Here is an 11,977-nt window from a genome sequence, read left to right as displayed (position 1 = left end):
AAATGAAAAGATGGAAGAGCCGTGGCCAATTCTGCCCATAAAGGGTGTTTCAGGCACAGAAGGAAAATATCAGTTGGGTTTTCAAATACTACCTGCAGCTGATCCTTTTCCTACATAGTAATTGTTGAAATCAACCCCTTTTGGGGAAAAAAATGCTGCAAACTTAAAAAGAATATATTTTCCTTCTCCTTTAGGAGAGGAGAATAGTAAGGGCCTGATTCAAAGTCAGAGGGAAGCTTCTCATTGCGTGTCAACAGCTTAGGACTAGACCTTCCCCTAGAACACTTCTCAGAACTATGATTATACTCTTACAGAAAGTATACAGCTTAAAACCAGAACACTTTCTACATGTGGAAACACAGAGATAAACTGTGGCCCCACAATACGGGCAGTAGCCCTCTGAGGATGCAGAAGTTAAGAAATAGAGCTCTTTGGTGTTAATTTATTCAAGCTCCTTTAAAAAGAAAAAAAAAAAAAAAAGAAGAAAAAAAACCTGAAAAAACTGTTTGGTTTTTATTTACAGGATAATCAGGAGTGAGTTGCATTATTAAGAATAATAGTAATAATGTCCACACCTATTCTGTGCATGAAATAGCAACTGGTCGAGACAAGGAAAACAACTGACGAAATGAAAGCAAAAAGAGGGTGATGGAGGCAGGTGGTCTATGGCCATAACTCAACTGCTTTTGGCACAGAAAACCCATGAACAAGGGCAAAACCTGAACAGAGAGAGAAATGTAGGACGTAGAGAAAGCAAACAGCCAGCAAGTTCCATAGCTGCAAGTATAAAACTCCAAGCATCCCAACTGCATTATTGCTCTGAAAGCTTTCCAGGTTGTTATACAGTAAAGGAAAATAAAGAGAGGGGGAAGGGCTGCCCAGAAATGCTCACGTGAGCCAGGCTTTAGCAATTACTTGTTTATACATACACATACATATATAAAGAATGTCTTCCTTTCTATTTACAAGAATGTCTTCCTATTTACATATACTTATATTTTTATATATTTCTATGAAAACATATTGTTGCATAAAAACATATTGTTGCATAAAAACATATGTATATAAAAGGAATATATATTTATATAAATATGTATTTCTATTAAAATATATAAAAAACGGGGAGGTGGAAAGAGCTACAACAAAAAGAGGCCTTTAATTAAATAAGATTGCCACTCTGGGATCAGGCCTTCATGCTTGTCAGCTTACTCTCAAAATAAACATCTCAAAGCGGGGCCTCAGTGGTGTCACTTACTCCAGCAAGGCACACTGGGTAATCCCTCGCTATCTTGACAGCTACATAATGTTCAAACTGTTTCACGGGTGAGCGGCAGCACTTGGGCGAAAGAAAATATTAATGCCAGGAATTAATAGAAAAAGGGATGATGGTTTACAAAAGCCAAACAAGGGAAAGGTGTCAAGTTAGTACCGGTGCTAATTGTTAGGGAAAATAATTGCGGTGGGGAGCGGGCTTCGATGGCACTCGCCTGTCGGGCTGTCACAGGGGTAACATCTCAACTAGGCAGGCAAGGGGAAAGGGGTCAGCAGCTCAGGAGTGCGGCTCCCAGATCATACAGATGATGGGCTGACACCTCTGTGCCAGCCAACAGATGGACCTTCACCTCTGTGGCAGGAGCTGGCACGCACCAGGGCTCGCTGGCAGGAGCTGGGGTCGACCTGATGGCCAGGAGGGAAGTTGTGGGGGTGGTGGTACAAAGGTTTCCCCAAGTTGTTGCTGGGATGTTGATGAACCTCCTGTACAACCCTACATCACTGTGTCCATTCCTGGTTTTCTTTTTAATATGCAGGTAATCAAAATAGATTAAAAAGGAGACAGGGAATGAGAAGGCAGGTGACAAGCCTCACATGGTGCAAGGAACAGCACAGGCTGAAAATTAACTGCATTTGAGTTCAAGGCTTGAAGCCTTCTGGATTCAAGATTGGAAAGATGCCTGAATCTATTAAAAAAATATTTATTAGAGACAATCTGTAACCCAGACAGAAAAGCCCAGTGATTTTAGTCATGAGCCAATCTAAAGAAGGATTTTTGTTTATAATTTCCCTTTAAACATAACAAAAGTTGATAAATTTCTAAAGGTACCAGACCATTAAAAAAGCTTTTTAGTAGCCATTTCCTACTGAAGGCAAACAAGTCAACAACTTCTAAACACATGCACCCAGGCTCTTCTGCAATGCAAGGTCTGAACCTGTTTATCTCTGTCACATCAGCTGTAGCAATGTCAAGGGGGTAAAGCAAGGAAACAAATTATTCTTGAAGTCAGTTGAGAATTTAGCCTGAGAAAAATACTTTTTTAGTGAGAAAGGCAAAGTGTGATGCTTTGAGGTTAATTTAAATGTTATGCAAGGACAAGAGGGTTCTTACACAGTAAAATGTATGGACAAAATATAGAAACCAAAGAATATTATACACTTCTTAGTCTAAAAAAGAACCTCAGTAAGAGTAAAAAGAAAGGATGACCTGTAAAAACATCATTGCATCATCTGATTTCCTATTAGAGAAAGAACACACGTATCAACAGGGATGCTCTCTTGAATTCATTTGCATAATATCTATTTTACTTCTGTTTTCTGATACTAAAAAGCAAGCAGACCAACCATCAGATAAAATCTGAGGTAGCTTCAGTGAGCAGAAGTTGCTGGGACACAGCAGCAGGAGAGGGCTCAGCAGCCTAAGAAACTGTTAACGGTGTTTTTAAATGGATACTGCTGCCCTCTAGCAGCTACCGAGAGATATATCACATCAACTGTGTGTAATACTACTACAGACTTAATTAGAAAAAAACCAAACCAAAACAAAACCAGAAGACCAGATATCATTTCAAGCCACACACTATTTTATAGGAGTAAACTTACTGGAAATGTAGCATATGAAACAAGTCTCGTTATATAAATGAATAATAAAAAATCACCACCAAGTTGCCTTAAAATCCTAGGGAAAAAAGTATCAAAGAAGAGTGTGAAATATAATCTAGGCCATCCTAAGTTTTGGTTAAAACCTAAATTTTAATCTGAAGAAGGAAATGAAGGATTTCTTTTATATGCATGTAAAGAATACATTTCTTCAAGTCTTCCTAGAAATAGAATTACTGGAGTTATTTACAACAAGGAGTAAAAGACATTTTAAAATGGAACACACATTTTTCTTTTTAAGTGGAAAACCACTATATTCTTGTGGCGAAATTCTTGTAGTGAAATAACTGAGATCAAGGCTTAAAGGGGAAATCAGACAAAAAAGGTATTCTGCTGGCAGGAAATTCAGGTAATTTTGGAAAGTTTTGTGCCCAGTTAGTTTTACATGGCCAGATGGAAGTGAAACATTGCTCAGAAACAAGCATCGCCAATAGGTTCCAAGGGAAAATAAACCAACTAACAAGAAAATAAGAAACACAAACCAAGAAAAAACCCCACCACAGCAAAAACCAATAAAGAAAAAAGACCAGAGAAGCGTGAGGAATGTATGTAAACCCACAGCTGATGGCTTAAAAAGATAGGGGAAAAAAGCCTGAACCAAACTTTAATAGAATGAAAGCAGCAGATACAGGATGTTCTATGCAAGACACATCAGAATCAGCATTTTGAACGTACTAAAGGAACTAAGAAAACCCACCAGACGCTACCAAAACGCCATGTGATTAGGCACATTAGGGACAGAATGACACAAAGAAAAAAATTAGTCTCACTAAACACTGTATTCCCAGTCAGGGTTCAGGTATGAAGGCACAGGAGGGTACAAGGACAGGCCACATTTCTATTACTAGGCAGCAGTGAGGATATTTGGTGTAATATAGTTGCATCTTTCTGTATTCTCAGTCTTAGGCCTAAGAAAATCTCCTTAGGGGGGTCCCAAAAAGATGCAGTAAAAGCTATTGAAGCGAAGATAGACAGTTAAGAAATCTATTCTCTAAATTTCAGTTACCTGCAAAAGAAGAAGTGTAGGACATTGTCTGGGCCCTACATGTCCTCTTCCTGTGCTGCTATCCTTACATTTCTTAATTTAACATTAATTTACCAAATGTGGCTATGCATATAATGGATTAATTGCTCTTGTTTGACTCAATCTATTTTCCTGAGCTTCTTGTCTTTGTGCATTCATTCCCCATGGCCAGTCCAGGAGAGATGCTCACAGAGATCACTGCGTATTAGGGCAAAGTTTCAGCCATACACGTTGCAATTCCAGAAACTGGACTTGGCACAGACAAACGCTTGCAGCACAAGCAGAGCTACATGAGATCCAGAAAACATCAAAATAAGTACCCAGCACCATTCAAATTCTTAGCAGTTGTAAATTAGCCATGATTACGCCTTTCAAAAGGAAGTGTGAAAAGTTGCCTAATACATCTCAATAATTAATAAATTTGAAGGACTAATGATCTAATTGCAGATACCCTCAAAACAGAGGAAGCCTAAATTAATCAGAGTGTTTGTAGGGAGCGATTCAGCCTAATTGCTCTGAGCATTTGCTTTCCAAACAATGGACTTGCTCTAAGCTGATAAACACCCAGCCCAGCACAAACACATCCCATTCTCCAGCACTCTGGTATCAGCATGGACCCAGGCAATGGATAGCCCAAAGCTACAAGTGGTGGGCTACTGCAGGTTCATTACTCATTAAAGTTGAAAGTACATGTTATTGTGTCCTCTTTCTTTCATTTTATTTTGTCCTTGGGAGACTAATATTAGGAGCTGCCCATGCAGCAGATCCAGCTCCAGGAGCCCACCGGGACCCTCTGGCAGTGTGGGGTGTTAGATGTGAGAGCAGATGATGTGCTCTGGATGGGGAGGTGGGGTGCACCCAGTGAGACAATGGCACGTTCTGTACTACTGCAACTAACCCACCCTGCTCCTTTCGCGTGTTGCTGCCTGTATGACAAGAGGAAAGAAATGAGAGCAAAACCAAAGTGCAGCAACAGGGAACAGCAAGGGAAACCTGAAAGAAAGAAATAGAGATGAGGCACAAAGGTCCTGTAAAACGCTAGAAAACACAAAACCTTGTGGAAATGAGATACAAGAAAAATTCAGGTTGGAGCAATGCATCTGAAGTGAGGGGGAAAAAGACAGTAACCGCAGCCACTCACCAGCTGACATCACATCCGAGAAACATATTTCTTGTAACCACACCATTTAACAGATGAAAAAACATACTCAGACTCTGAAAGCACAGGATTTGGAAACCGGGGCAGCTTCTTACAGGCACTCAAAACCCAGTTTCTTTTTTTTTTTTCTTATAGCCAGGTTTGTCAGCTCAAGGAAGGTAACACTTCCTTATGGCTGCAGCATCATGTGCTGTTCGGTGTCACAGCATCACCACCACCAAAGCTGACTTGCGCAGGCACAGTCACAGCATCTCAGAGCCATAAGGGAGCAGGACATTTCAGGTTTCATTATACTGACTCAAAACAAACATGAGGCATTGTCCTGCCCTGTGGAACTGAACCAGCAAGTAGCAATGGGCTCCAGCCTCTCCTGGTTCAAAGCATGTGGAGCTGGAAATGTGAGCTTCACCCAAAAAGAAGTCTCAGTGAGGCCATGAAAACACTAAACAACAAAACTACAACACTTAAAGCACTGGTGATGAAGAACACTTCATTATTTTTAAGCCAAATAAAACAATCATCTCTCTTTTCTACAGAACTACTTACAGTATTAAAACTACACAGATCACAAACTCCTCACCATCACCAAGATAAATCAAGTCATCCAGTATTACTTATTACATGCACAAACCCCAAACTTTTGCTATTGTGTATATAAACACACAGATCCATAACCTTCAGTGAAAAGAAAACTAGGAAAGAGCAGATGTTAACAGGGATAATATTATGAATGGTGAAAAAGAGTAGCAAAAATCTGGTAAAGCGAAGGAGGAATTTAAATCACACCAATGGGAACATATGCTGGAAAGAGCAGTACAAAGTGAGTCAAAAGTCTGGAAAAATATCTGGAAGGTTAGGAAAAGCTCACATGTTGGTCTTATAGCCTGCAGTTAGCAGCAGAACTACTGGCCACCTTTGTTCAGCCAAGTGCAATTAAATCCCACTTAACAACTATTAAGCATATAATGAGCGAATTCAGGGAGAGCCTTGTGAAGTTGCAGAGCAGAGCCAGTTTTCCGGCAATGGCTGTTTCCAATGGCAGAAATATTTCTCCTTCGTCACGCACCTTACATTTATTTTTATATACATACATGGGTGTATACTTCTTACCCTGTGACAAAACAGATGCAGAGACAAAGACCGAACACCAGACCAAGAGACTTTACTTTGCTCGAATTTCAAGTACTTATCATATTATAGCATCATATCACAGACTACTTTGGGTTGGAAGGGACCTTAAAGCTCATCCAGTTCCAACCCCCTGCCACGGGCAGGGACACCTTCCACTAGACCACGTTGCTTCAAGCCCCGTCCAACCTGGTAAGCAACTAAAAGCAACTAAAGCTGCTGCCTCCCCGCCCAGCTCTGGAGCTGAGCCGTTCAGGGCCGCAGACGAGGCTGGCAGCCAGGGGGGACCGGGAAAAGCTGCTCACCGCGCCGCGCTGCGGGCTCGGCGGGGAACCGCCACGAGAGGGCATCAGCCACCCGTGTTGGGCTTGGGCGATGCGAGATGCGGTACCTTGAAATAAAACGCAGGGGAGAAGGACAGGGCACTGCACTTCGGTGCCATTTCCTTTATGTTTAAGTAGATACATGACTTACCCCAAAAAAAAGACCTAAACTGATTGATGACTGCTTTGAGACTTTTTCCCCACACAGCAATTGCTGATAGCATAATAACTGAACATTAAAGTTTAGGACATTTACAAAACTTACGTTAATCCTGATTAACCTAAAGATTAGGTCAGCATCCAGCTAAGATTGCTGGGATGCACTCTGCTTTCAGTCTGTGGTCTTCGTGTGAAGATTTTGTTATTTAACATACAGCATACTCTACACAGTACCTGGAGTTTCCAGCCAAGTGGTTACCACCACATATGACCACTTTATTCGACTAAAAGCGGGACATTGCTACTCCTACTTATGAACTCCAGCACTGACACCACTGCTACCTAACCAGATAATTTTTGCACTTGCACACACAAGGCTTCAAACTCCAATACACACATAAAACACAGGACCAGCCACTCAGCGTTATCCACTAGAGAGCTCCTGTGCCTCTTTGCACACACAAAACCATGGGAAGAGGGACTGAAACCCTCTCCCAGCTGTGCCAGGCAGCACTGCTTGGTTAGCTCTAGGGGTTTGCTGTTCCCAAAATGTAAAGGAAGATGACTTGGCCTTCAGCCCAAGCCACAGTCTAACTTGCAGGACATGTTCCTATATTCAGGCTATTTAGAGTAGGCTGGTACACCCCAGTGCAGCGGCTGTATCGAGCATTGTGGTGGGGGGAGAAGAGGGAAGTTGCATTCTCCCAGCCCACAAGTTTACTCTGAGGTTTTCTCACACAGGAGAGATGAGCAAAGCTGACAACTTCCTACTTTCAAAAGCACATTGCAAGATGCACAGTGGTTGCAAGCCTGAGCATCACGCAAAGATCCTAAGTAAGCAGTATGACAGTAGACACCTATAAAGACATGCATCAGCAGCATGCTTTCAGGAGCCACCACTGCAACATAATGCCGACTGAAGAATAATCATTAAATCAGTATTTTCCTCCTCCCAGTGCCTGTGGGGGAAAACAAGCAGGAATTTTACTGAATGGTGCATCACCTCACATACTTAGTTTGCTAAATGAGTCGTCATTTGCCACAAAGCACAGAGCAACATCAAAATGGTTTCTTTTTAGCCTTGCTTACATCGTTTCACTATGTTGTTCAGTGCTTCACTAAGACAAGCATTTGCTTTCTTACACAACAAAACACAGCCCAGAGCAAACTATGATTTGTCTCCTTTAGAAATATTACTCTGCTGGAATTGCTCACTTCTAGCATCTTTTCCATAGAAACAGCCAGATGTGCCCTGGCTTGTGCTGCCTTCCTAGTAAATTTGGTGAACTGCTACACTGTTAGGAAATACATGCTTCTGTTTAACGAGTAAAGATCTTAATCCAAGTACTTGTCATGGTTTAAATCCAGCCTGACAGCTAAACACCATGCAACAGCTTGCTCACTCCCCTGCCCACATTGGGATGGGGAGAAATAGGAGTAAAGGTAAAACTTACGGGTACAGATAGGAATAGCTTAATAATTTGATGATAATAATAATAGTAATAATGATGATGATGAAAAAAGGAAAGACAGAGAAATAAAACCCAAGGGAAAAAACAAAACCAAGTGATGCACAAAATTGCTCACCACTCATTGACCGATCCTCCCTAAGCAGCAATCAGACATTCTGGATCAAGTCCCCCCAATTTATACACCGAGCATGACGTTTTGTGGTATGGAATACCCCTTTGGCTAATTGGGGTCAGCTGTCCTGGCTCTGCTCCCTCCCATCTTTTTGTGCACCTCCTCACTGGCAAAGCATGAAAATCTGCAAAGTCCTTGATTCAGGGTAAGCAGCACTGAGGAACAACAAAAACGTCTTCTCATACTAAATCCAAAACACAGCACTATACCAGCTACTAGGAAAAAAATTAGCTATTCCAGACAAAAAACCAGGACAGTACTCATTCACTCCTTCCAAAAGCTGGGAGGAAAAACAAGCATACGCTTGGCCAAGAGTTACTGTTTCATGAAGACATGAAGAGCCAGCATGGAAAAAGTTAACAGAGATAAAAGATAATAGAAATCTCAACAAGCACCACAAGTAAGAAGTTTTATAAATCCAGATGGATTCTTCCAGATGCAAACCTTCACATGCCTTTAGGCTGTGCAAGCTTATTTGCTTTAAAACCGTATGGATAAACCTTATTTCTTCATCTCAAAAGAAACAAACTGCTCATACATTTTGCAATGCAAAATCAACAGAACTGTTTCCACATGCAGAAAAAATAGGAAATAAGGAATACATGTAAAATGCGGAGAGACTGGACATATGGAACAGTTCTGACAGGTTCAGATTGAAGGTTCTGAAGCAGCCACAGAGCCTCTGGCAGGACAGCTTTTCCCTCCGCAGCAAGTGGAGAAACTATCAACTGGCTGCTCATAAGGACTTTTACTCCCTGTTGCAACAGCCTGAAGAGGAGCCAGGTTAACAGCATCAGGAACTTCCCCACAGTTTATCCAGGAATTCCCCAAATATTTTCCTATTTATTTGTCATGTCATTTGGGGGTGGGTTTTGAGATTGGGGTTTTTGCATGCAGTCATCTTTAAATTGCATCCCAGATTAGAGGGAACTGTTGTATTACAGTCCTGCTCCTATTGTGTCCCTTTTAATAAAATCTTTGCAGATAACTCCTTGCAAAAGCACTCTTAGTGCAGCTCCCTCATTTAATAGATTTCAACATACTCTTTGGCCTTTTTTTTTTTTCTGGTTTTGGGGCTTTCTTTAAGCTCAGAATTTCTCAAAGTTAATGACTCTGCAATTCCTGAATAGGTACAGATGCCAAATCCAGCCAAGAAGGTGCTTTGCAGCTGCACAGCAGGCAGGAGGAGCAGCTCCCTCCCCTGTGTACCCAAGGTGGATAAACCCAATTGTTGAGTGTTCTGACCTGGACAAGGGATATAAATCAATGACTTGTTGCATCAGACATAAGAAAAGAAGCCAACTGCTGCCAAACTGAAGTCAGCAAAGAGAGCCATGTGAATTTCAGAGGAAATGAGCTGAAAGGTGGGGCTCACCACAGCGATCTCTGATAACCAGGTTCCGGCCTTCCTTCAGGTGGATGGTCAACAGGTAGGCAAAGGGGTTGGGCAGGTCACTCAAGCAATCATTTGCTTCCTCTAGAGCCTAAGAGGAACACAGAAATCAGTCACTGCTGTGCACCTCCTGAAGTGGACCATGAATGAAGCAGGTTTTGCAGAGACAAAATTCTTGTCTTTCCTTAGAGCAATTTTTACAGAAAGGTGGAAGAAAAGCTATTTCTTTCCCAGACTTTGTTTAACAAATAGCTATTTATGAGCATCAGGTACATTTAACAAAGCAAGGGGTAACCCAAGAGGGGTTTTACCTGAAAGTGAGTAGTAATATTAACAATCATAAACGCATGCTAACCATTCTATGATTCTATGCACAAGTCTTCCAAATTCTACCAACTTTCTGCACTATTATTTTTTTCCTAGGTGTTTCTTGTGCCTTCATAGACTGCCTCAAGTTGGAAAGGACCCATAAGGATCATCAAGTTCATTCATACTCATTAATGACCTCATGAGGAAGTACGCGTTTCACAGAGCTACTGGGAGGACAACATTTCTTTATACAGTTTAAAGGAGAGAAACACAGCAGTGGGCAATGTTGGTTGTGAAGTTTTACAGTAGAAAACTCAGAAGGTTTCTTGTTCATGAGAGATGCTGCCAGGGTTTCACACCTCATCATTCATTCAGCTAGAACATCCAGTGAAAACAGCCTCTGAACAGCACTTGATAGGTTATCAGAGGGCAAAGGTAGAGAAGTTCATCTGGACCAGGTAAATATGCTTTACATGTGTGAAGTGTGTCAAAATTGCCAATGCCTTTTCACACTGCCCTGAAACTGTTCTTGTCGTCTGTCAAACCTTCCAGCCACGTTCAGGTATTTGTGTCTTTATTTTAATCCATTTTGTTCCTGGGCTGATAGTTAAGTATTTATCCTGATGTTTTCGTCAGTTATCAGCACAACACAGAAATTATATAATACATCGAAAGATCCAGAACGTTTGGGTCTATTTAAGACATTAGCAACTGCTTTGCAATACTAAAAAAAGAAAAGAAAAAAAACCCCACACCAACAAAAACACAAAACCACCATTAAACAAAAACCTCAACAAACACCACATTGGGGGCATCTATAGAAAGCTTCTTCACCTGCTACGTTTTTAAATTTGTAAGAAGTAAAGAACTTAAACCTAAAGTTGTGCTTCTGATCAAATTTCAAAATGCATTAAAATGAAAGGCCTTACCATGTGATCATCAAAAATCTGAGATGATGTGGAAGAGTCTAAATCCATTTCTCCACACGGGTACTATAAAACAAAAAAATACCATTAATTAGACAACAATAATTTAAGGATCCAGGCTAGTTACAATAGCCCCTTGAGAATTCTGAATATCCTTGGGATGTTCAAACTGGCACATTCCTGTTGATGTGTCTCCTACTCCTAATGCATTTCAGATCTTGTTTAAACTTAAGCAACTATTTAAGAATACCACCCAGAGATCTACCCCAAGGCTGAATAGCTGTGAGAGATAGGATAGTACAGGCAAGTACCTAGGCCGGTAGGCACCTCCAATGTTTTGGAACTTCACCTCAGAACAAGTGCAGAACCCTGAAAGACTAATAAAATATATGGAAAAAGTATACTGTCACCCTGGCAATTCTAGAGACACTAATCACTGCAACGTGCTGGGGTCTAGCACATGCCTACAGAGCCCTGCTCAATACTATTCAGTACCTTCAAAAGGCAGACTACACAGAAGCAGAGCCATCATGAGAACAGGAGGACAAGAGACAGAACTCATAAATGAGGTGGTAACCACCCGATCCCTATCCCCGAGCGAGCCATGAAAAAATATTCTAGCTGCCATCCAGCACATTGTTACCTGGGTGCTCCAATGCTGGGATAACAGGGCTAGTAGCCTGGAATTAAAGGGATGGGGAAGCCAAGAAGATAGGATCACTTTTTAGGGAAGGGGGCACTGGACTGGCCACAGTAGGCTGTCGAATACTGACATAGCAGGAGGTGGTACATGCTGAACAGATTCCACTGTATAATGGTCTACCAGAAAGCATAAGGCATTGTGATCATGGTGTGGACTTGACCATGGACACTAATGCATAGGTTATCCTTGAGAGAAACATGCACTACAATCAAGCAAGCCAAGCAGGGAAAGCCTCTCTGCTACGGAAGATGATGGCTCCCACTGCAGGGGGAAGTTGA

The 11,977-nt window shown here is 41.5% G+C and overlaps 1 protein-coding gene across 1 annotated transcript in view; it reads right to left on the bottom strand.

The window, feature by feature from the left end:
* The window catches only part of MCTP2 (multiple C2 domains, transmembrane 2), a gene marked incomplete at its 5' end in the record, with an annotated part of 96,613 nt that extends 85,551 nt beyond the window's left edge, over positions 1-11,062 (bottom strand). Inside the window, 2 exons of the mRNA XM_010021800.1 lie at positions 9,744-9,852; positions 11,000-11,062. Of these exons, the coding sequence (XP_010020102.1) occupies positions 9,744-9,852; positions 11,000-11,062 (172 nt within the window). The remainder of the gene's footprint in view (positions 1-9,743; positions 9,853-10,999) is intronic.
* Between the last annotated feature and the right edge of the window lie 915 nt (positions 11,063-11,977).

The sequence above is a fragment of the Nestor notabilis genome, unplaced genomic scaffold (genome assembly GCF_000696875.1).
Source record: "Nestor notabilis isolate BGI_N333 unplaced genomic scaffold, ASM69687v1 scaffold6739, whole genome shotgun sequence".
Taxonomy (NCBI): Eukaryota; Metazoa; Chordata; class Aves; order Psittaciformes; family Psittacidae; genus Nestor; species Nestor notabilis.
This window is presented reverse-complemented; position numbering and strand designations above follow the sequence as displayed.